This window comes from Tetrao urogallus (genome assembly GCF_951394365.1).
Source record: "Tetrao urogallus genome assembly, chromosome: 2".
Classification (NCBI taxonomy): Eukaryota; Metazoa; Chordata; class Aves; order Galliformes; family Phasianidae; genus Tetrao; species Tetrao urogallus.
The window spans coordinates 105,945,012-105,970,812 of NC_136814.1; the positions used below are offsets into that span (position 1 = coordinate 105,945,012).

Consider the following 25,801-nt stretch of genomic DNA (forward strand, 5'->3'; position numbering starts at 1 on the left):
TGGCCTAAAACTTGAACACAGGAAGTTTTGTACAGACATGCAGAACTCTGCAGTAAGGGTGACAGAGCACTGGCACAGGCTGCCCAGAGAGGTGGTGGAGTCTCTTTCTATGGAGATATTCAAGACCTGTCTAGATACCAACCTATGTGACCTATTGTAGGGAACTGCTTTAGCAGGGGGTTGGATTCTATGATCCCTTGAGGTCCCTTCCAACCCCAGCAGTGCTGGGATTCTGATGATAGAGAAGAAAGCCAGAAGCAGGCTGTGTTTTCCCCAGGCAAAGTGCAGCAGGCAGTGCTTGGCACGCACCTCGAGGGCTGTGTTCAGATTTGGGCACCTCACTATAGAAAGACATCGAGGCCTGTAGCGTGTGCAGAGCAGGGCAATGGAGCTGTGAGGGGTCTGGAGCACAAGTGTTACGAGGAGTGCTTGAGGGAGCTGGGATGGGTCAGTCTGGAGCTGAAGAGCTCAGGGAGACCTCGCTGCTCCTGAAAGGAGGTGTGGTGAGGTGGGGTGGCAACAGGACGAGAAACATTTATCCTCATAAAGAGCGGTGATGCAGGGGCACAGCTGCAGGGAGGTGGTGGGCTCACCGTCCAAGGAGGTGCTCAGAACCGTGGGGATGTGGCATTGCGGGACGCAGTGGGCATGGTGGGGTGGGCTGGGGTTGGACTCGGGGATCTTAGCGGTCTTTCTCAACGTGAATGATTCCGTTCTTCTACAAACACGGGGCGGGCGATGGGCGGACTGCGCACAGCCCATCCATTCGCCCTGCGCACTCCTCCACGCACTCCTCAGCCCCGCCCACCGCGCCTCCATGCCCACCCTGTGCCGCGGAACGCGCGGCCGCAGGGTGCGTTGCGCGCCGGACCGATGAGGAGAAGCACTTCCGGTGGAGGCGGGGTTCCTCCTCCCCAGCACGCCCACTCGGACCGCTATTGGTCAGCGGTGCGTCACATGATCGCCGCCTCGTCCCGTTAGCGGTGGACGATCCGCCCGTTCCACTTCCGCTCCGCTCGGCGCCTCCCGCCGGCTCGGGGGTGCTGGCGGCGGCCTGGCCCCCCTCGGCCCCGGTGCTCTCGGTTTCCTTCGTTCCCTGCCAGCATGGAGTTCGCCGAGCTGATCAAGACTCCCCGGGCGGACAACGCCGTCCTGCACCGGCCCTTCCACCCGACCGTGGAGGGAACGCTGTGCCTCACCGGGCACCACCTCATCTTCTCCTCTCGGCGCCAGGATAACGAGGAGGAGCTGTGGCTGCTGCACTCCAATATCGACTGCATTGAGAAAAGGTGCGGGCCCTCCCGCCTGCCTCCCTGCCCTCCTGCGCGGTTGTCTCGGGGTTCGGCGGGCTCCGTTCTGGTTTCTCCAGGCTTGTTCAGCCTGCAGAAAAGAAGGCTGTGGGGTGACCTCATTGCAGCCTGCAGTACCTAAAGGGAGCCTACAAACAGGAGGGGAACCAACTCTTTATATGGGTAGATAACAGCAGGACAAGGGGAAATGGCTTTAAGTTGAGTGAGGGAAGATTGAGGTTGGATGTCAGGGGAAGTTCTTTCCTATGAGTGGTGAGGTGCTGGAACAGCTGCTCAGAGAGGCTGTGGATGCCCCGTCCATCCCTGGAGGTGTTCAAGGCCAGGTTGGATGGGGCCCTGGGCAGCCTGGTTTAGCATTAAACGTGGAGGTTGGTGGCCCTGCCTGTGGCAGGTGGGTTGGAGCTTCGTGATCCTTGAGGTCCCTTCCAACCCAAGCTATTCTGTGATTCTCCCCCCTGCTGTTGCAGGAATTATTAGCACTTAGCATCGTGATGCTTCTTGCTGGGACTGTATGGTGAAGCTGTGTTGTGGCTCTGCAGTGGCACTTTACCCTCGCCCATCTCCTTTTGTCACGGGAACTTCAGAGATGAATCTTCTCAACGTTGTTTCTGTTCTGTGCTGTTTCTTCACTGTGCTTCCCTTGTTCTTTTGAGTGACGGACCCCTTTCTGGCCATAACCCTGTGCTGCTTCACTGCTGTCCTTTTCTCAGTTTGGTAATATAATGCAGATCTCCCCTGTTCTCCTCTTCTAAAGCAATCTGGAAAAATAGGTTTCCCCTCTGACAAAAGCAGGAAAGATCCAGTAGCAGTGGCTATAAAAATCAGGCTTTCTCACAATGGCTAAAGGACTTGGCACTGGTTAACTTTGTTCCTTTGGCTCTGATTTCTCCCAGTGTTTCTGAGAAATGCTGTTTCCTGGCCTGAGGGTGGAGAGGAACAGAGTGAAACCTAAGGAAATCTGTTCCCATCTGGCACTGCTCAGTCATCAGGGAGGTTTGGCCCTGTCCTCATGGCTGCTGCTACTAAACCAGCTATAGCTCTGTCTCATACAATGATTACGAAGAAGCTTCTGTTTCTTTTTTGTAGAATCATAGAATGGCCTGTGTTGAAAAGGCCCACAGTGCTCATCCAGCTCCAACCCCCTGCTGTGTGCAGGTCACCAACCAGCAGCCCAGGCTGCCCAGAGCCACATCCAGCCTGGCCTTGAATGCCTGCAGGGATGGGGCATCCACAGCCTCCTTGGGCAACCTGTGCCAGTGCCTCACCACCCTCTGGGTAAAAACTTGCTCCTCATATCCAACCTAAACCTGCCCTGTCTCAGTTTAAAACCATTCCCCCTTATCCCATCCCTCTTCACCCTTGTAAACAGCCATTTCCCCTCCTGTTTATACGCTCCCTTCAAGTACTGGAAGGCCACAATGAGGTCTCCCTGGAGCCTTCTCTTCTCTAAGGGATTTTTGAGTTTCACCCAAAAAGTACGTTGTTAATACCAAAGCAACAAGGATTGTTTAAAGGTCTTTGGAGTGGATATTTTCCTCCCTGAGAATGGCTTTGTGTGAGTAATTGTCCATATACAAAAGGATGGGAAAGCATGTTCTTCTCAGTGCTTGAGGGAATGCAGTAAGGCTCTTCAAGCCAATAAGGATTGCAGGAATCTCCTCTTTGGCACAGCCTCAGGTTATTAGTGACTACAGCCCTGATACCGTGTCAGGTTTGTTGTCTCTTCTCCCACTTTCATGGTTTGTATTCTGTCTGAAAGTGTTTTCATTACTTACCAGCCCTCAGGATGCTCTTCAACTTCTGGTGGTTTTTCCTGCAACTTAATACGACCTTACAGGTCCTTTTTATGGGGTTACTGAGAACAGAAGCAGTCTCAAGTGATCTCACATGGAGCTTTTCCTTAAAGTAACAGGGAAGGGGAGTGGTGCTCTGCTGGTTCTGCACATTGGGAGTCTGAAATTGCATGTGCTTTTTGCAGTGCTGTGCACTGAGCAGCTGTGTTGGAGATGCAGAAGTACCTCAAAATGCCTCTAGTTCTTCCTTCAGCAGTACTAAAATCATAATAGGTTCTGCGTGCTGACCTTGGCACTGAAGAAATAGATGAGATCCTTTCAGCTGAAGTAATTTCTAAATTACAGGCATTTCTCACAACCCAGGTGAGGCAACCACAGCTTAGCAACAGTCTCCCTTTAGGGCAGTACAGCTCTGACCCTGTATGTGTGCTCTGACTGAAACCTGGCTCTTCGGTTCTCTTCTGCTTCTGTTTCTTGCATCACCCCTGGCTGCTGGAAGTGCTCTTCTGGTGAATGAGGGAACTTTGCTGCTCTTCCTTAGCTTTCTGTTTTGCAAACTGATATCTGTGTTGTTTCTGTGAACACTGCTGACAACTTTAAGTGGGGGAAAAACCACTCCTTTTCTGCTCAGGCATCACCCAGCTTTCAGATACACAAGGAAGACTGGAGAGGGCGTCTGTGTGCTGTGTTTACTTTGCAGCATAGAGCTTTTCTGGTTTGCTTTGTAAATGCTTGTGATAAGAGCTTAGCTTCTGAGGTTCACAGAACAGATACCTGCAGTGCCGTGGAGCTCTCTGAAACCAAACCTGTTTGTTAAAGGGATGTAAAATAGCCAGCCTGAAATGTTTTAAAAATGAAATTCTGCTCACTTGTTTCCAGCTGTCCTTAAAGTTTCAGCGTATCACTTTAAGGAGGCTGAGAACTTCATGGAATCATAGAAATGGTTTGGGTTGGAAGGAACCTTTAAGATCACCCAGTTCCAACCTCCTGCTATAGGCAGGGATACCTCCCTCTAGACTAGGTTTGCTCACAGCCCCATCCAACCTGGCCCTGAATGCTTCCAGTCTTATCAGACCAGAAGGTGCCCCTTCTTTTGTATTTTAAAGCAAAGTTGGGATGAAAGTCTTCTCCATCCTGTAATGCCACACCACACAGATGAAATAAAGCAGAGTGCAGCTTGAAAGCTACCAAATGTATATACACTTTGGAAGGATGATAGTGCATGTGTTGTACAGGAATTACTGCCAATGGCATTTTGTCTTGTGGGAGAAGCTGTAATACTTCCTCACGTTCTGAAAAGGCTCTTCCTTCATGTCTTGCTCTAGGTTTCTGGGCTCATTGGGAACCATCATTATAAAATGCAAAGATCTGCGAATCATTCAGCTGGATATTCCTGGAATGGAGGAGTGTCTGAACATTGCTAGCTCTATTGAGGTAAGAATTTATAGTGGTAAGCATGGATTCTCAGACCTCTGCTTTAGCTCTTTTCAAGTAAGGGGGTAAATGTCACGTAGGACATGTCCTGTTCTTTATTGTGCTGTTAAACATCATGGCTTGCACAAGGTTACTATGCAGGCAAATCCCCTATTATGGTTAGATGATTATCAGCTTTCTTGTGATACGTGGCTATATGACTGCTAAACTACCCTTCAGGTGACTGTATTTCAAGCTTGGCAGCTGTGTACTTTTGGATCACTTAAGTTTATTAAGCTTTCATCACCAGTATTAGAGAAAAAACGTACAGAAAGTGGCGTTTTAGAGGAAAATGTTTGAATCTCAGCCACGTGTTTATTCCTCTCACTCACACAGGCACTTTCTACGTTGGATTCTGTCACTCTTATGTACCCGTTCTTCTACCGGCCCATGTTTGAAATTGTTGAAGATGGATGGAGTGCTTTTCTGCCCGAGAAAGAGTTTGAAGTCCTCGAGTCAGTGGTAAGTTGAATTTAAAGGCTTGCACAGGCACTTGGGTATACTTGTACAAGTAGTTCTTGAGTACAGCTTGGAGAAGAGAAGGCTCTGGGGGGACCTCATTGTGACCTTCCAGCACTTGAAGGGAGTATAAACAGGAGGGGGAACGGCTGTTTGTGAGGGTGGGTGGTGATGGGACAAGGGGGAATGGTTTTAAAGTGAGACAGGGGAGGTTTAGGTTGGATGTGAGGAGGAAGTTTTTCCCCCAGAGGGTGGTGAGGCACTGGCACAGGTTGCCCAAGGAGGCTGTGGATGCCCCATCCCTGCAGGCATTCAAGGCCAGGCTGGATGTGGCTCTGGGCAGCCTGGTCTGCTGGTTGGTGACCTGCACACAGCAGGGGGTTGGAACTGGATGAGCACTGTGGGCCTTTGCAACCCAGGCCATTCTAGGGTTCTATGAAGAGTGTTCCTCCTATAGTGTCTGGTCTGAAAATCCGATTCTAATAGCTGTCCAGTGCCTGGATAGGAAAGGAGTGTTGTTCCCGTATTCTCTCTGAATATCAGGCATTTCTGTTTCTGCTAAATATTACCATCTGGTGTACAGATTTCATTGTACAAATGGAGTTCTGAGGCTCATGTAAATGCTGCCTGGGAAGACAGACATCTTCTGTCCTTTTGTGATGGCTGCTTCGTTGTAAGAATTAATTCAGGATCTCTGGCATGGTTTTGCTTGAGTTAATTTTGCATCTGGAGAAGGGTGAATCTTTGTCAACCTCTTACCTGAAACAAGACATCTTTAAACAAATAAATCTACAATAAAATCTTTTAAAATTAGTACAAATTTCTTAGCTTTGAGGTTGATATATTGATGCCCAATTCCAAATACTCTTTGCTCTAGCTTATGCTGGGGAAATACTGGGAGGGTTCAGAGGAGAGGATTTCTAGTTGCGTTCTTCCAGGTGCTATGAACACATGTGGATGTTATTTTGGTACCTGAGGGGTAGCAACTGTTCACAGATTCTCTGAATATACCAGATTGGAAGGGACCTCAAGGATCATGAAGCTCCAACCTTCCTGCCACATGCAGGGCCACCAACCTCCACATTTCATAGCAGCCCAGGCTGCCCAGGGCCCCATCCAACCTGGTACTGAACACCTCCAGCGATGGACGGGGCATCACAGCCTCTCTGGGCAGCTGTTCCAGCACCTCACCACTCTCATAGGAAAGAATTTCCCCTGACATCCAACCTCAATCTTCCCTCCCTCAACTTCAAACCATTTCCCCTTGTCCTGCTGTTATCAACCCTTGTAAAGAGTTGATTCCCCTCCTGTTTGTAGGCTCCCTTTAGGTACTGAAGGCTGCAATGAGGTCACCCCGCAGCCTTCTTTTCTCCAGGCTGAACAAGCCCAGCTCCCTCAGCCTGTCTTCATAGGGGAGGTGCTCCAGCCCTCAATTCCTGTGGAATTTCACGTTGAATCTCTTCATTTTAGGATGCTGAGTTTGATGCAGTGGGAGATGGCTGCACCCTGTCTGTTTTAACAGTGCCTTGGGTTAGCCTCTCTGCTCCAAGTCTGTTTCACATAAAGTGTGTGCTTGCTGCATCATCTTGGCTTTCTGAGCCTACATCCATTAGTACAACATCAAAGAATATTGATTTTTTTTTTTTTTTTTTTTTTTTTTTTTAATCTGCAGTCCAGCCTGTCTGCAGGATTTGTTGCTTCCTGTTTGAGTAATAACTGGATCTGATTAGCTTGGCTGGATTCCTGTGGTGAGATCACTAGGAAATTAAGGGAGTTCAGGGATCTTTCTTTTTTTAGTCTCATAATTAGAGTACTGTCACTTGTCCTAGCTTTACCTGCTGTCAGAAGTCATGCAAGCTGATCTGTTACAATAACCAGCACCGCAGCTTTTGTTTTAATTGCAGTTGGGTGAATCAAGCATATAATCAGAGCACTCTCCTGTTGGGAGGCTAAGAAGCGGATGTCCAGCCCAGCAGAGGAAACATGCAGGCATTTCAGTGGGAATCAAAAGGAAGGGAACAGAAGCAGGTCCTGTGTGATGGGAGGACGTGTGAGAGCAGGAAGGCAGCAGCAGGAGACCTTGGAGCTCAGTGAGAGGATGCTTTCCTTTTTCTGAGTATTTGAAAACCTTTTTAGATTTCAGGCATTGGCTCACTGCTGACTTCTGAATGTTCCAGCACAGAGATGCAGCTGCTAACACACACCTATTGGTATACTGCTTTTTTCTTATAGAGAGGTAAAAGTGCTCAGATAACTTCTTTGTGGATCTCTCAGCTTTCTGAACATATGCTTTTTGGAAGGCTTATATTTAAAAACCTCATTACTTTGTAGTGCTGTGTCTCAATGGCAATGATTCATTCCTTTTAAAGAAGTATTTCTAATAGTTGTTGATTAATTCTTGGCTTTTAACCCCAAACTTTGTCATTTCTTTCCATTTTTTGAAGAAATGGAGACAAAAGCCATGTTCAGTTGACTTACTTTCCCTAAACAACAGGCAAATACTGTTGAGCAAACACTTCTTGTTCTGTAAGTAAGCTTCTGTGAGAGATTACAACTCTGTGGTAGTTGTAAAGTGACCAAAAGTGACCAATTGTTTTTTTTTTCTGTTAAGTCAAAAGAACGGAATTGAGGAGGTTGTTTCCTCTCTTTTATGTTATCCATCTGTATGTGTGGTACCTTCACTTCCTCTGTATGGCAGCACCTGATCAGCCATGCTAGTTCTAACAGTGCATTCAACAATTGTCTGTTACAGGACAGTTTTAAAGCTCTGAGACACTTCAAATGGCAAAGTATACAAGTTAAAATTTAAAAAAGATGATGTAATATGTTGCCTTTTTTTTTTACTGTGATATTTTGCTGTGTAGTAACAGTCTATTTATCTTGACTGATGTTGTTCTCCCAACACTGAGACTTGCCTGTGTGGTTCCTGATGCTTTGGTCTGATGGAATCTCATAGAATCATATGATTCACCTAGCATTGCTTCCAGACCTTGCCAGACAGCACTCCCCATTCTAGCTCAGGTTTGGGATTTGGGAGGCTGTTCCTCTGCCACGCATTCTCGCCTTCAATCCACAAAGGATTTCATTTGATCTGAAAAAAACAGAGCGATTTACTAATTTGAGTGTGCTGTCATTTGTTGGGGAATGTTGCAGAATGTGATATTTATTTTCTAAGGAATGATCTCCAGCACAGGGCAGCAGGATTCTCATCAAGCACTGACCCCATGAGCAGCTATTCTGCTATACCCAACAAATGGACAGAGTAGTTCAGCTGAGAATTAGCCAGAGAAGTACTGGGCTGATGCTTTGTATAAATGTCACAGGAGCAGAGCAGAAAGTCCAGAGTGCTTGCAGGCTCCAAACTGCTGTGCTGTCAGATCACAGAATGGCCAGGGTTGGAAGGGACCTCAAGGATCATGAATCTCCAACCCCCCTGCCAACATGCAGGGCCACCAACCTCCACGTTTAATGCCAAACCAGGCTGCCCAGGGCCCCATCCAACCTGGCCTTGAACACCTCCAAGGATGGGGCATCCACAACCTCTCTGGGCAGCCTGTTCCAGTACCTCACCACCCTCTGGGTAAAGAATTTCCCCCTGATGTCCGACCTAAATCTTCCCTCCATCAACTTAAAACCATTTCCCCTCATCCTACGCATATCAACCCTTTCAGAGAGTTGATTCCCCTCCTGTTTGTAGGCTCCCTGTAGGTACTGAAAAGCTGCCTTGAGGTCACCCTGCAGCCTTCTTTTCTCCAGGCTGAACAAGCCCAGCTCCCTCAGCCTGTTCTCATAGGGGAGGTGCTCCAGTCCCCTGGTCATCCTAGTGGCCCTCCTCTGGACCCTCTCCAACAGCTCCCTGTCTTTTTTGTACTGTGGGTTCCACACTTGGACACAGTATTCCAGATGGGGCCTCACAGATGAGAGTCTAGAGAGAAGTGTGTGTGAGGAGTTGAGGACAGTGAGTGGCTGAATGGGATTAGAATACCCAACTGGATTTTCCAATTGTCTGAGTGATCAGAGGAGAGCTAATAGATGGAGATGGACAGGCTTCCCTTCTGCTCACTTGTAGGACTGCAGCATGTTGCGAACTCTATCTCTGAAAATGCAGCTTCCTCTTAAAGTTAAATGAAAAGGCCCTGAAAAGTTGGTACATGAACAATGTAATCAACACAAGAGTATGTAATTGTCACCAAATTGGGTTCTTTTTTTCCTTAGTGATTGTAGAAAAGAGCTTAGAATCACAAGGTTGGAAGCGACCTATAAGATCATCCAGTCCAACCATCTCCTCATCACCATTGCCACCACCGGCACTAAACCATATCACACAGCATGTCATCCAGATGCCTCTTGAACTCTGCCAGGGATGGTGACTCCACCACCTCCCTGTGCAGCCATTCCAGTGCCTGACCACCCTCTGAGAGAGAAAGTTCTTCCTTATGTCCAACCTGAACCTCCTCTGATACAACTTGCGGCCATTGCCCCGTGTCCTGCTCCTTGCCTGGGAGAAGAGGCCAAATCCCTCTTCGCCACAACTTCCCTTCAGGAAGTTGTACGGTGCAATGAGGTCTCCCCTGAGCCTCCTCTTCTCCAGACTGAACAATCCCAGCTCCCTCAGCCGCTCCACATAAGACTTGTGCTCCAGACCCCTCACCACTTTTGTTGCTCTGGACACGCTCCAGGGCCTCAACATCTTTCCTGCAGTGAGGAGCCCAAAACTGAACACAGCACTCGAGGTGCAACCTCACCAGTGCTGAGTACAGGGGATGATCACCTCCCTGCTCCTGCTGGCCACACCGTTTCTAATGCAGGCCAGGATGCTGTTGGCCCTCTTGGCCACCTGAGCACACTGCCGGCTCATGTTCAGCCCAGCATCAACCAACACCCCCAGGTCCTTCTTTTCTTCACACTCATCCCCAAGCCTGTAACGCTGCATGGGGTTGTTGTGGCCAAAGTGCAGAACCCGGCACTTGGCCTTGTTGAACCTCATCCCATTCACCTCAGCCCAGCGGTCCAGCCTGTCTAAATCCCTCTGCAGGGCCTCCCTACCCTCAGGCAGATCAACGCCACCTCCCAGCTTGGTGTCATCTGCAAACTTACTGAGGGTGCACTCAGTGCTCTCATCTAGGTCATCAATAAAGATATTAAACAGGATGGGCCCCAGTACCGAGCCCTGGGGGACAACACTTGAAGCAGGTTGCCAGCTGGACTTCATTCACCACAACCTGCTGGGCACAGCCCTCAGCCAGTTCCTTACCCAAAGAAGGGTAGACCTGTCCAGGCCACAGGCAGCCAGTTTCCCCAGAAGAAGCCTGTGAGAGACTGTGTCAAAGGCTTTGCTGAAGTCTAGGTAGACTACATCAGCAGCCCTTCCCTCATCTACCAGACTGGTCACCCAGTCATAGAAGGAGATGAGGTTGGTCAAGCACGACCTGCCTTTCACACACCCATGCTGGCTGGGTCTGATCCCCTGGGCACTGCGCACATGCCATGCAATCTCATCCAAGATGATTTGCTCCATAACTTTCCCTGGCACTGATGTCAGGCTGACAGGCCTATAAGTTCCCCAGATCTTCCTTACGGCCCTTCTTGAAGATGGGAGTCACATCAGCAAGCCTCCAATCCTCTGGGACCTCACCAGTTAACCAGGAGCATTGATAGATGGCCGAGAGGGGCTCAGCAATCACCCCCACCAGCTCCCTCAGCACCCGAGGGTGCAGCCCATCCAGTCCCATGGACTTGTGACAGTCCAGATGGAGGAGAAGCTCTAAAGCTCTTAGGATCCTGGACAGCTTTTATTTACCGTCCTGGAGTTTATTATGGGTAACTGAATTTTCTGGCTCACTTTGCATCAGTGTAGATTTTACTTCTGTCAGACAAGGATCGATCTTGGCATCTGTTGTTACCCTTCCCATCTCTGCACAAACTGTTGCAGGGCTTGCAGCCATCTGCCTGTTCCTGGTAGGGACTCCTATTGCTGCTTTGCAGGGTTCTTCTAGCTCCGTGTAGGCTTCTAGTGCTCTTCTAAGTCTTATTAGCAGAACCCAAATTACTTCATACTCTGTTTTGTTGGCAGTGACCTCTTCTAGCAATGATAAGCTTTTGGGAGGAAGGATAACTATTGCTCTAGCCTTCCAGTAACATTTGAAAATTGCTATCTCTAAAAAGTACTGAGACAAACAAAGTAGAAATGTGAGAATCTCGCAATAACACTGACTACCTTTCTTCCTTTGGAGTCTTCTGCTCCTTTTTTGTGCTCATTCCATAATCCTTTGCACTTCCAGCCTTAACTGGAATTTGGTTTTGAGGCTTCTTCAAGCACAGATCCCTTGCTGGGATAAGTTCATGCTGGAGTATGCTTTGACAGCTCTGCAGGGGGTAACTGGATCTCTGCAGAAGTGGCCATGCTGCAGAAGGCAAATAGTGCTAATTGCTGCCATTCTCCTCTTCCTTGCCATATAGATTACAACTGGATAACATAACAGTATCTGTCTCGTGTTATAAATGGTGAGGAGAGGCAGTTGTGGACAGAGTAAAGTTACCAGTGGAGATAAATCAGGTTGCTGCTTTCGTTCCCTGTCATGCTGGGGATATCAGTGACAGCCAGTCTCTCCAAAAGTGTACTGCAGAGTTTTGATTCTGCCTTCCCTGCATCCTATGTGACAGTAAAATATTTGTCAGTTCCTTTCTATGTCTATGCATATTATTTTCCATTGTAAATAAGTTGTGGATGGTCATCTCAAATGTGCTGTAATTTGACACAGGCACCCCAACGAGCTCTAAAAACATCCTTTTTGATGCACCAAAAGCATGAGCTGTCACTGGTCAGCCTCTCATATGCAATCAAGGCATTTTTCATCTCTTCCTGTGATGCATTTGCCAGAGGCAGTTTAACTTTGGCATCTGGGAAAGACTTTACTCCTTAGTGTAGATATTCAAAGAAGCTGTCTTGAGCTAAATGAACTGAACCCAGTTAGCAGTTGCTGTCCTTGATAATACACACAGTTGCATTTTCCAGCATCTTTCTTAGTCTGCCTCCAAAAGACAGTTTTGCTGCCCCTTGGGCCCCGCATCCCTTGCGTTGTATCTGTTGATGATGAAGCCATGTCGTGGATTGGATCAGCTTGTTCATCTGGTGGGAATGCCTCCTTGCAAGGAAACACTTCTAAATTGATCCAGTGAGCGTGGCAAGTAGCTTTGTATGATTGGGTATCAGTCAGGAGGTGTAAGGCAAGAGGTAGCGTGCCTGTGGAGAGAAGCTAAGAGGACGAGAGACCTCCTGCTCAGAGCTGACCTTCCTGTAGGCATTCAGGGCCAGGCTGGATGTGGCTCTGGGCAGCCTGATCTAATGGCTGGGGGCCCTGCACGTAGCGGGGGGGGGTTGCAGCTAGATGATCTTTGAGGCCTTTTTCAACCCAGGCCATTCTATGATTCTATGAATCAGTTTTCTTCATATGATCACAGACAGAAAGTCTGCCTCTAGTCAAAGCTTGCAACACTTTGCTGTCCTAGGATGGTGTCATTGCTGGGCTGAGCATGCAGGCTGGGTTTGTCCAAGGCTTCAGGTAGGGCAGCATCCAGCCTGGACTTCAGTGAGAGCCTCTCATCAGTGAGACCACTTGTTGACCTTTGATTTTACCTGAAATGGAGCCAACTGTCGTGTGTGACCCGAGGTATCTGATAGCCCATGTGTTCTGCCAGCTGCTTGTTGGAAATAGCACCGGCTGAATGCTGGCTGCCTGCAGGTTCTTGCACAAGCATTGGGCTGCTGGAAGCTGGACAGTTATGTAATAGGAGTTCACTTTGTGCTCAGATGCTGGGGTGGTTCTAGGAAGTGCTTTTGGAGAAGGAGCTGTAGGGCTTTACATAAAGCAGAGCCCAGACTGAAGGTGTGAAATTGCAATTTTAACCTCAAAGCAGCTTCATCACCTGAAATGGGTGAACGTTTTTACCCTTCTTGGCCTTCTTTGCCCTGTGGGCAGCAGAGAACTGAAGTGTTAGCAGCTCCAGTCTCAGCATAGTTATAGGTTTGAGTATATGTTACTTGTACCTTATTTTTTTTTATTGAAATCCATGGTTACAATGGTGTTTATACATTCCTGTTCTGAGGTCACTCTGGGAGTGAGATGCTGTACTGTCTCTCTAAGACTGAAGTTGCCTGCTTAGTAACTTAGACCATAGTGTGTACTGCAGGTATGTTTCTTGCTGTGCCTGTGAAATAATTCAAAGCCACAACCACATATTTCTGACCACATGGGTGAATTTTGTGCTGTTGGAGGATATGGAAAAACTAAATCAGGAGCTGTTGTTGAACAAATTGCACCCCTCAAGAAGCACAGTCATCTCAGTGCTTTGCAGGCAGCAGAAGAGATGACCAGCATGCTGGGGTAATGAGCTTCTGGGGGCTGCTGCAGCATGGTTGCAAACAGCATCAGGAGGTTGGGGTTTGTTGGGGGAGGAAAGGATCAGTCAGCAATTCTATAAGTGGATGCTAGAAGGGCTGTAGGCAGGGATATACCTTCTGTATCTGATGTGGAAGCTCCTTTTCCTTAGTAAGCCTTACTGTAGGAGTAACAGCCTGTGTGTTCTGACCCAATGCCTGTATGTGCTCATCTCTTCCAGACAGATCAATGGCGTCTCAGCTACATCAATAAGGACTTCTCCATCTGCCCTTCCTACCCTCCAGTGGTTATTGTCCCCAAATCCATCAATGATGAAACACTTCAGAAGGTTGCAGCGTATCGCCACGGCGGTCGCTTCCCGGTCCTCAGCTATTATCATAAGAAGAATGGCATGGTAAGCTGCATTTGGTTAGTTGCTCGTACCTGAAAGAGGTATATAAACCTGCTCAGATCTCGTCAGCCTTCTTTAATGACAAACAACTTGTGCTCTAGACTTAATGCAGTTCATGAGACGTTCTCTCATATTATTTTCCAACTTATTTTTAAGCTTCGAAACTGCTTCTGGGTGATGGAATGAGTAATCTCCATCTTAGAAGTAGCTATTAATATGCTTGTTTGGGCACATACATGGCATGAGCTTGTCTCATCTTGCCCTTAGTGCTGTGAGCTTGTAAAGCCATAATTGGCACCCTAACTTGCTTTATCTGCCAAGAGGCTTCGTACTGAAAGGATGGCAGAAACCACATTGTCCTGTCTCTGGGTGATGGCTGCCTTCTTCACAGTGGAATCGTGGTGACAGCGAGTGTGCACGGAGCCAGCACTGCTTCTGCTGTGTAACTGTTGGTTGAGTGATCAGAACAATCTGTTCTCCAAGCCTTTCAGTATAATGTGTTTCAGGAGCAGCAAACTCCTGCTGTTGCACAGACTCCAGGAACTGATATGTTATAATTAAATGTACTTTATGAAATCATTGAGTAATTCTCTGTATTTTGCTGATGTACTCAGTTCATAGAATGTTGGGGTGCCCAGCTTGCATCCTTGATCCAGGTTCCTGGGTCAGATGCTGTGTTCTTACCTCCCATGGACAAGGTTCGTAAGGACACCTAATCTAATCCTGCACTACTCTACTTTTGTGATTGGTTTTTTTATGCCTCCAATTTCCTAAGTCATACATTCAGCTCTTTCTCTGCTTGGATGAAACCTATTGAAGGAAGACTTGTTCAGTCACCCGTCTGAATTGTTCACGTTTCAGGTGTGAGGAATGTAACAGCATTTGTCTCAGTGCATGAACTTGTGACAGTAATGCTGTCTGTCGTGTTGCTCTCTTGGCTTTGGGCTCTCAGTGCAGCTGGGGGTGCTGACTGGCTGCCCTCACCTCTTAAATGCTTCAGCTGTTGGCATGCAGCAGAACTCTAGTTTGAAAGGCAATTACGAAAGAAAAATCTCAGCTAATAGATTTGTAGAACCAGGGCTTACTCGTGTAGCTGCTGAGTAGAACTATTCCTAACTTACCTGCATCTTTAGCAGCTGGATGACTCGAGTGACACACAGATTTGGAAAGAGACTTTAAAAACGATGATCCTAAAAACATTGGTTTGTGAAGGAATCGTCAGCAGGAGTTTGTGAAGATGGCCCTGCAATAATAATTAAAGGGATTAAGTCTCTGAGAAGTCTAATGTAAGAGGTGCTCTGCCAAATGATTGCATGACTTTTGAATAAGCTCGGTCTCTGCACTTGAAAGAATGGAAGATTCAGGACAAGGGGAAACAGGAGAAACAGAGAAATGCGTGGTAGTGTTTTTGTGCATCAAACAGTGCAGACAAGCACATTTTTCTGATTGTCCTGATGTTGTGGATCAAACCTGAAGTAGATATAAGAAGTGCAGTGGGATGAGGGGTCTGTTTGAATCATGGAATGGCCTGGGTTGCAAAGGCCCACAATGCTCATCCAGTTTCAACCCCTGCTGTGTGCAAGTCACCAACCAGCAGACCAGGCTGCCCAGAGCCACATCCAGCCTGGCCTTGAATGCCTGCAGGGATGGGGCATCCACAGCCTCCTTGGGCAACCTGTTCCACTGCCTCACCACCCTCTGGGGGAAAACTTCCTCCTCATATCCAACCCAAACCTCCCCTGTCTCAGTTTAAAACCATTCCCCCTTATCCTATCACTATCCACCCTCATAAACAGCTGCTCCCCCTCCTGTTTATAGGCTCTTCTCAAATACTGGAAGGACACCACAGAAAAACTGCAGATCCAGGAGTGCTCCATTTGCATTTTCCTCTCTGAGCAGATACGTAAGAAGCTCCTAAAGGTTGAGAGTCTTAAGACTCTTGTTTCCTAATTTGGGATGACTTGTCTCCACAGGTCATGATGCGAAGCAGCCAGCCTCTGACAGGTACAAATGGGAGACGCTGTAAAGAAGATGAGAAACTTGTTAATGCCACTCTTCGTCCTGGGAAGCGTGGGTACATCATTGACACGAGGTCCCTGAATGCTGCCCAGCAGGCCAGGGCCAAAGGAGGAGGTTTTGAACAAGAAGTGTATTATCCCCAGTGGAGGAGGATTCACAGGTGCATTGAGAGGTGGGTGAGATCACACAGGCCCTCCTCTGCGCTGGGCTTTGTAGGGCTGTGTTGGCCGAGCCATGCCAGCTCCATGGAATAATTGTCTTCTGTAAGACATGGCTGTGCATCTTGATTGTTGTCAGTAGGGTTGCATTCTAGCAAAATGAAGGTTTTAGGCTTTGGAGAGCTGTGCTGAGTTCCTTGTTTTGAACAGTTTGCTGCAGTTGCAGGTTTCAGATATTTTGCAATCTCCCTGTGCCATCTATGTTTCTGACCATCCGTAGTTGCAATCTAGCTTTCCTCTTTACAGTGCACAGGAATGAAGAAGTCCTTTGCTAGAGAATTGCTACAGGTGAGGACTTGAGTGTGGCTGTCACAACTTTGTATCCAGTACTTTTCTCTGGAAATGTAATATTTTATTGGCTATGTGGAGACAAGTTACTGGAGTAAACAGACCTTTGATCTGACTTTGTTCAACTGCTCCTAAGCCTTGGTTTTGGGGAGACTTTCTATATGGGCATGCAGTAATGTTGCTGGATCTGTTGGAAGTCAGTTACTCTTCTTCCTTGCTGTGTAGGCTAGCTTCTAAGGAGCTAATAGAAGGATTTTCCTATCCTCTACTTTGAACTATTAAGTTTTGCTTCTCAAAACTGTGTGGAATTGAGCTTGACGTTGGTTACTTTGCAGGTAGATGGTAGGCATCAGGTTTATTCATTCCTCTCTCTGCATTTCTTGTAAGGTTTTTTAAGCTTTTTGAGGTCTGGTCTACTGGCTGCATCCTTTGTTACCCTGAGCACGTGCTGGAGTCAGTGTGAAGTGACATCTGATCCATTTGTAGTTTGAGGCTTCTGGATGGCATGTTGTGACGTAGGGCCAGAGAAGCAGCTCACTTTACCACTGCGTGCAGAATGCCAGCTTTCCAGATCTTGAGGATGCACTACAATAACTGCAAAAGTGAAACAAAATGCATTCCCTCTCCCTGTCCTTTTCACCTTCTACCTTATTAACTTAGCCAAACTCATCTTCGTGTGGTCCCACATTGCGAAGCTGAGTCTGGCTCAGAGTTGTGAGTTGCAGTGGGAGTTATGTGATGAATGGCTTTTGGGTTACTTACTGCAGCTCTGCAGGTTAAAGCAGCTAGGATAATAGGAAACAAAACACTTGAAGCTTGGCTCACGCTTGCTAATGTCCATGCCAGACTGCAGCAACACGTGTATTTGGTAACAAGGCTGCTGAAGCACTTTGCATATAAAGTGTAGGTATGGCTGAATGCAGGCAGAGCTCAGATCTGAGCTCTGTTGTAATACCCCACGAAGCCATTTGTTTTGAAATGGAAGAGACAACTTCTATCCAGACAGTGGTGTTCTGTGGCAACTAGCCACAGCTTGGGATTCCTGGTGAAAGCAGGCTCTGAATAACAACATGACATCTCTGGGGTCATCCTTCCTCATGTAACTGCATAACTCTCAGTGCTTCATTTTGGTATCAGTAATTCTGAGATCAATGTGTGTCTTGTCTGTTTTTCCGCATTACTGCTAATATTTTCAATATTTTGCTCTTCCCAAAGGTTTAATATTCTGCAGGAAAGCCTCATCAAACTCGTAGAAGCTTGCAATGACCAGTCACACAACATGGACCGCTGGCTCAGTAAACTGGAAGCTTCCAACTGGATGACTTACATCAAGGAGATACTCACTGCAGCTTGCCTAGCTGCTCAGTGTATTGATAGGTAAAGCTTTTTATTTCTTATTCAGAGAGCCTAAGGTTTCTCATTCACTGGTTAGAAGAATTGTTAAATACATTTATTTCCTGTTTAAGTATTAAGCATTTTTTCAACTGGAAGCTTCCAGTACCCCAGGTCACTTTCAGGCTGCTTCTAGGAGAAATGGATTTCTTTATTATTCCCCTGGGAATTGGTCCATTGCAAAGAGCTCTCAACCTTTATCCCCATAGTCTATCTGAGCAATCTTGCTCATTCATTATAAGTGTTTGTGACCTCTTCTAACCTAATGTTTCTTTAATAAATGCTCCTAACTTGACTAACTTGTCCTCAAGCTTGAGAGAGAAGCTTAATGTCAGGTGTCAGGATTTAAGACCAAATGTAGGGGTGTAAATGCAGTCTTTTTGTGGCCCTGGAAGGAGAAGGCCTTTCTCAAGGCTGAAGAACCTCTTGCGTTTCGTAGCAGCTCGGGAACATTACACAGTTACACAAGCAAAGCTGAAATGCAGCCTCATTGGTAGAATAGCATTACTGCATTGAAATATGAGCTACTGTGCCTTCTAAAAGCGCTGATGGTATCTGTTTAGTTATAGGCTGTGCCAGGAAAGGATGGCTCTCAAATCAATGGCTTTATCTGTAATTCTTTCCCCTTGTGTACATTCAGAAAAATCAGTGATGAAACTCCTCTGGCTTCTTGGGAGAGCAGACGGTTTTGTCATTTTTAACCTCTCCTTTTTTCTGTTTACCTGGAGTTCTGACGTGCCAGCACCAATCTGATGCCTTGCCTGCCACGCTTGGAGGCTGGTGATGGCAGCTGAGCTGATAAAAGTGGCTCAGTTATGTTGGCTCCAGGGAGGGAATGGCTGGAACATCTTTCTGGGGCAAAAAAGATGAAATGTAAAACTGTTATCCCCATGTGCTCCACTCTGATGAGAGCATAGGCTTGGTGATTGACTTCTGCAGTTGTGCTTGGCAGTGAAGGGGCCTCTGCCTCTGTCTGGGGGAGGAGCAGAGAAAATATCTGAAGATCATCTGAACTGTTGAAGCACTGGGTTTATTTTAGGTTTAGGACTGTAAACAAAGATGTTGCAATGTTTAAGGTATGGATTTATTACTGCTTTTCAATTCAGAAACATTTATCTGCAGGGTTCCTTGCTTCTCAGATGGAGCTGTTTTACCCAAGCTTTGCTGCTATACTTGGGTATCTGCAGAGAAACAAGTACAGCCTGCAGTGAATCTCCTTTCTATGTAATGATGCTAGCAGAATTGAGACATCAGTTCAAGGTCTGGGAGGAGTTAAGGGGTATAAGTGCCATTTAATACCATCCAGTCTTTCCTTCATGAGTACTTAAATTCGGTTCTGGAAGTATATCCAAATATGGCCTGGGATGGAGGAAGAGGGGAGGGAATCAGATGTCCTGGGGTGTGGGTCATGTGAGCCCCTAGCAGTGTGCAAGACCTTCCTGTCCCAGACTGCCACATGTTTTGCTCCTCATGTTCTGCTGCTTCACTTGTGCTGGCTGGTGAGCAGGAAGCCTTTGTTCTTGGCTCTTAGACAAGCTTTCTTGCTCAGGACAAACAATTTGTCTCCCTTTCTGGAGACTAAGCTCTGCCTTTCTTCCTTCTTTCTCCTGAACTGGCTTGCTTCTCTTTCAGGAAACACCAGTTAAGGTGCAGGTGTGAGCAAGAATCTCACAGTACTGTTTTACAGAACACTTGGGAAGATGATCCATCTTCAGAGGGTATGGGAGCATTTCAGAGTACTTAGCAAAACCATAAATGATGAGCAAAGTCTAATGTGTTGGCATCCACTGGAGTGTGTTTATGGGATGTGTTCTGCTCATTCATACTGTTATTCCCTTCCATCTTTCTCACAGGGAAGGTGCATCAGTGTTGGTTCATGGGACTGAAGGAACTGATTCAACACTCCAGGTAACTTCTCTGGCACAGATTATCTTGGATCCAGACTGCAGGACCATACAAGGCTTTGAATCTCTTCTTGTCAGGGAGTGGCTACAGGTAAGTCCAGGTGGATAAAATGTCAATCTGTTCTCTTGGCATTTGCATTGGGAAATGGCCTGAGAGGCAGTAAACAGGTTACACCTTGGTGTACATGTGTGAACAAACAGTCCTTGGCTGAAGAAGCAGAATCACAGAATTGCCAGGATTGGAAGGGACCTCAAGGATCGTCAAGCTCCAACCTCCATGCCACATGCAGGGCCACCAACCTCCACATTTCATAGCAGCCCAGGCTGCCCAGGGCCCCATCCAACCTGGCCTTGAACACCTCCAGGGATGGACGGGGCATCCACAGCCTCTCTGGGCAGCTGTTCCAGCGCCTCACCACTCATAGCAAAGAACTTCCCCTGACATCCAACCTCAATCTTCCCTCCCTCAACTTCAAACCATTTCCCCTTGTCCTGCTGTTACCAACCCTTTCAGAGAGTTGATTCCCCTCCTGTTTGTAGGCTCCCTTTAGGTACTGAAGGCTGCCATGAGGTCACCCCGCAGCCTTCTTTTCTCCAGGCTGAACAAGCCCAGCTCCCTCAGCCTGTGTTTGTAGGGGAGCTGCTCCAGCCCCCTGATCATCTTTGTGGCTCCTCTGCACCCTCTCCAACAGCTCCCTGTCTTTCTTGTACTGGGGGCTCCAGACCTGGAGACAGTGCTGCAGATGGGGCTTCACAAGAGCAGAATAGAGGGGGACAATCACCTCCCTGTCCCTGCTGGCCACCCCTCTGCTGATGGAGCCCAGGACACCATTTGCTTTCCGAGCAGCAAGAGCACACTGCTGGCTCATGTTAAGCTTTTCATCCATCAGGACCCCCAGGTCCTTCTCCGCAGGGCTGCTCTCAAGGACCGCTCCTTCCAGTCTGTACGGATGCCTGGGATTCCTCCAGCCCAAGTGCCAAACTCTGCACTTTGCTGTGTTGAACCTCATCAGGTTCACCCAGGCCCACCTTTCCAGCCTGTTGAGGTCCCTCTGCATGGCATCCCTTCCTTCCATGATGTCAACCTCACCACTCAGCCTGGTGCTGTCAGCAAACTTTCTGAGGATGCACTCGATTCCATAGTTGATGTTATTGATGAAGATGTTACAGAGCACCGGTCCCAAGACAGAGCCCTGGGGGACGCCGCTCATTACCGGCCTCCACCTGGACACAGAGCCATTGATGACCACCCTCTGTCTGCAGCCTTTCAACCAGTTTCTTAACCCTCAAGTGGTCCACCCATCAAATCCACATCCCTCCAATTTGGAGATAAGGATGTGGTGGGGGACCGTATCAAAGGCCTTGCTCAGGTCCAGGTAAGTGACATCAGTTGCCTTTCCCTTGTCCACTGATGCCATCACTCCATCATAGAAGGTCACCAGATTGGTTAAGCATGACCTTCCCCTGGTGAAGCCATGCTGGCTGTCTCGGATCACACACTCATCCCTCATATGATCAAGCATATCATCCAGGAGGATCTGTTCCATCATCTTCCCAGGCACAGAGATGAGACTCACTGGCCTGTAGTTCCCCAGGTCCTCCTTGCTCCCTTTCTTGTAAATGGGAGCGACGTCACCCTTCCTCCAGTCACCCAGGACCTCACCTGACAGCCACAACTTTTCAAATATGATGGAGAGCGGCTCGGCAACCACCTCAGCCAGCTCCTTCAGAACCCTGGGATGCAGCCATCCGGCCCATAGACCTGTACACAGTCAGTCTCATGAGGCGGTCTCGGACTTGTTCTGCCCTTACAGTGGGGGGGATTTACTGCCCTGGTCCCCACCCAGAGGTTTAGGGATGCAGGGCTCAGGGACGTGAGAAATACTGGAATCCTGGCCACCAGTGAAGATCGAGGCAAAGAACTCATTCAGTACCTCAGCCATTTCTTCATCCATTGAAGCCGGTTCTCCCTTTACATTTACCAGAGGAGGCACACGAGCTTTGACCTGTCTCTTCTGGCCAATGTACCTGTAGAAAGTCTTCCTATTTACAAGAGGTTTACAACGGTGGATAGTGATAGGACAAAGAGGAATGGTTTGAAACTAAGACAGGAGAGGTTTAGGTTGGATATGAGGAGGAAGTTTTTCCCCCAGAGGGTGGTGAGGCAGTGGAACAGGTTGCCCAAGGAGGCTGTGGATGCCCCATCCCTGCAGGCATTCCAGGCCAGGCTGGATGTGGCTCTGGGCAGCCTGGGCTGCTGGTTGGCGACCTGCACACAGCAGGGGGTTGGAACTGGATGAGCATTATGAGCCTTTTCAGCCCGAGCCATTCTATGATTCTGTGGTACTCGCATTCTGTTGCTCTTTGTGATGCTTTGATTTTTCTTTATAGGCTGGTCACCCTTTTCAGCAGCGCTGCGCCCAATCAGCCTACTCAAATAGCAAGCAGAAATTGGAGGCCCCAGTGTTTCTTCTCTTTTTGGACTGTGTATGGCAAATCCTTCATCAATTTCCTTGCTCTTTTGAATTCAATGAACACTTCCTTGTTACACTCTTTGAGCACGCCTATGCTTCACAATTTGGGACTTTCCTGGGAAACAATGAAAACGAAAGGTTGGTGAGATTGCTTGCTCTGAACCCCTTAAATATCAGGTGGTGTCTGGTAAAAATGTTGCTTGATTTGAAAATAAGTGAGGGTGATGGTTTGTTCTTTCTGGACACAGGTGAGTTTCTCTTGTTGCAGTTGCATGGTGTGCTGCAGTGCTAGGGGGCTTCTCCTTCTCTCAGGCACTTGAGCAGGCCAACATTCAGCACTGAATCCTGCTCAGCTTCTGATGCTGTGCTGTGCCAGTGGGGCCGCTCTGGGCATGCACTGAGCAGCACTACTGGAGTTCAGGAGGGTAGGAGCCCCACAGGACAGTTGGCAGCTGCCAGTGGTTTCATTTCCTGTTTTTATCTTAAACCTGTCTGTTTTCAGGCCTCCTGAGTCCAGTAAGACCATGCCTGAAGACCTCTGAAGGAACAGAGGGAAGAAATAGTGCTGATCATACACATAAATACAAATACAAATAAAGGCGGGGTGAAGCCTTTCGAAACCTCTCAGCCCTGAAAATAACCTTTGCTTAGAAGAGATTCCTGTCTTCTGCAGGGCTGCTGAACTGGTCAGACTGCACAACTAAGTCAGGTTTAAACCAATCAAATGAAGTTTGAAAGAATATGAATGTTAGGTGTAATAACCTCTGTCATGTCTGAGTATATCCACCTGTGATCACAAACATGTTTGAAGTCCAGTGTTAAGGTTGTGCTGCCTGAAGTATTTGTGGGGATGGCAAATATCCCACCTGGGTGACAGCTCAACAGGATGAGATCTGCTAGAATCCCACGACTAGAAACCCTTGTTTAACTCTAGGTGGTGGGTTTGACCCAGGAAAAGACATTTCTTTCTGTGCTCTGATGCTTCCTGCCACCAGAGGGATCTAATGGGCCATATCCATTGCACTAATTCTGCCTTAAGCCTAACACCAGGAATTGCACTTGATGTTGACCTACCATCGTTCCTCATGACTCAATCTTAACAAGACTGAGTCCTTTTCAAAATTGGCAGGCAAACTGTTTTTGGGGTAGGTGACTGACATCTGGAAAGAAGAAGGCAGCTAACTTCCACCCAAATTGGAAATGACAAAGAAGAGCTGGGGAAACAGCATTTGAGTAAACTGCTTTTAGGTTTCTACCAAGCTGGTGCCGTGCTGATGAGTGGTACTGAAGGGATTGAGCTTGAATTGTTGATCCATTACTTTGTCAGGGCTGGTAGCACATGGGAAAGCCTGTGGCAGTCTAATCTGACAAAGCAAAATGAGTTGTCTTCTTCTGGATCAAGCCCTGGGCAACCTGATCTATGTGTGTCCCTATTCACTGCAGGAGAGTTAACTAGATGACCTTTAAAGATCCCTTCTAACTCTAAGGATTCTGTGATTCTTAGTTTAAAACTGAAAGCTAATTTGGTCCTTTGGGTTTGCTAGGTCTAAACTGAAGCTGCAGCAGAAGACTATGTCCCTGTGGTCCTGGGTGAACCAGCCTGAAGAGCTGAAAAATTTCCAGAATCCTCTTTTTGAGGCCAACAGCCTTGTCATCTGGCCCTCTGTGGCCCCACAGAGCCTGCAGCTCTGGGAAGGTAAACCAAGCTCATATGTATTTTGTGGCTACTAGTGAAGCATCTGCTTCTGTTGTCTCTGCTCCATGCTTAGTCTGTCTCAGCTGTTAACGTTCTCACTCCTTTTGAAATCTGTTCCAAAATATGTTTGGAACGTAGTTTACCCAGCAGCATAATGCTGCCTCATGAGGTTTAGCAACATGCTAGTTTTTGGCAGGGGTCACACTGGACCTTCTCAGTACCATTTAACTTGTTAGCACAGTATCTTTGCAGTGATGCAGCCTTATCTATGGTAAGTTCTGTAAGCCCCAGACTTTCTTTATTCTGCATGAGCAAGACCTTTTCCTCCTTTATCCTGGCCAATAGGTGGATAATCTGTGCACTACATCATCTGTTGTAGAAACTTTCTCTGACCTATGGGTAGTGAGGCACTGGAACAGGTTGCCCAAGGAGGCTGTGGATGCCCCATCCCTGCAGGCATTCAAGGCCAGGCTGGATGTGGCTCTGGGCAGCCTGGGCTGCTGGTTGGTGACCTGCACACAGCAGGGGGTTGGAACTGGATGAGCATTGTGGGCCTTTGCAACCCAGGCCATTCTATGATTCTGTGTCTGCTAAAAAGTTAATGACAATGAAGTAAGCAGGCTGTTGTGGCAGGCCAGAGACTGAACATGGACGTTTTAGTATGAGAAAAAAAGGAAGGCAAATTTTTTAACCTTAATAGAATGATGAACATATAGCAGGTTCAGTATTGCTAAGTGCTATTTAGGGAAGAGAGTAAGAAAAAATATGTCAACTATATGCATGTTACTTGAGAGCTGTTTGAATGTGAATAGCAGTTCCACCTCAGATTACAGGAAATCCTTCTGACTTTTTCTGTCTCTGGGCTTTCAGGTATATTCCTGCGATGGAACAGGCCTTCCAGATACCTAGATGAAGCTGAGGAAGAAATGAAGAGGATTATAGACTACAACAGGTTTCTTCAGGATAAGGTTAATTCAATGAGGAAGCAGATAATGCAGACAGAAACGGAGGACAGGATGGACAAGGTGGACGAAGTGGACAAGGTGGACGAGGTGGACAAGGTGGACGAGGTAGACGAGGTGGACAAGGTGGACAAGGTGGACGAGGTGGATGAGGTGGACAAGGTGGATGAGGTGGATGAGGTGGACAAGGTGGATGAGGTAGACAAGGTGGACAAGGTAGACGAGGTGGATGAGGTGGACAAGGTGGATGAGGTGGATGAGGTAGACGAGGTGCAGGAGAACCCGTGAGCTGCCAGGGCTTTGCCTCAGGTCTTTTCCAGTTCCTTTTAGGTTAAAGATTAAACGTGGAAAGTGCATGTATTGCAGAGTCCTCTGGTACAGCTGACCCTTAGTCCTCCACCTCTGAAACCTTCACTTCACACAATGTACCTCCCTGCTTTTTGGGAGGGCATTTTCTTTTGTTTACAGAAGGTACAACTGGGCATAGTTTCCTCTCCTGGCAGCTTTCTTGTCTCTTACTTGTGCAGTGTCAGCAAAAGCTGGAACTCTTACCTCCACCCAGCTGTATGGATGACCATGATGGGCCAAGAGATGAAATGTTACAGATTTATTTTGGACTTTGATCTTTTTTATTTTATTTTTGCTGAACTTTCTAAACATTCTTTGCGGGATTAAAAGACAAAGTTATGTATAGATGGGTTAAAGGCATTCTATCTGAGAGCACCTTTTCTCCTCAAGAAGTTAGGGCAGCTTAGTTCCTTAGTTTCCTAGAAAGGTTATAATCTAACTACAAGACCAACCAGTCCAAACAGTGCTTTCAGTAGCCTTCACATCTCAGACTTGGGGGTTTTCTGGTTTGGGAGCAGTAGGTTACATACCAGGTAAGAAATTTCAGTGCAATACAGAACTGAATAGGGATTCTGCTGCTAATGTTTAAGCTATGACCTTCAGGTGGAGTTGTTCCTCATGGACAAGTAACTCCTAAGGAATAAAAAATGTTTTTTATTCTACCTGGAAAACAAA

The 25,801-nt window shown here is 47.4% G+C and overlaps 1 protein-coding gene across 1 annotated transcript; it reads left to right on the forward strand.

Moving 5' to 3' along the window:
• Nucleotides 1-1,104: 1,104 nt before the first annotated feature.
• MTMR9 (myotubularin related protein 9) lies at nucleotides 1,105-25,352 on the forward strand (the record flags this gene model as incomplete). Its single annotated transcript, XM_079550406.1, is given in 12 exon segments — nucleotides 1,105-1,289; nucleotides 4,429-4,537; nucleotides 4,913-5,038; nucleotides 13,655-13,828; nucleotides 15,799-16,016; nucleotides 17,566-17,727; nucleotides 19,596-19,737; nucleotides 22,038-22,258; nucleotides 23,665-23,816; nucleotides 24,687-24,788; nucleotides 25,247-25,291; nucleotides 25,294-25,352. Coding segments are annotated over 12 exon segments (1,695 nt in total).
• Between the last annotated feature and the right edge of the window lie 449 nt (nucleotides 25,353-25,801).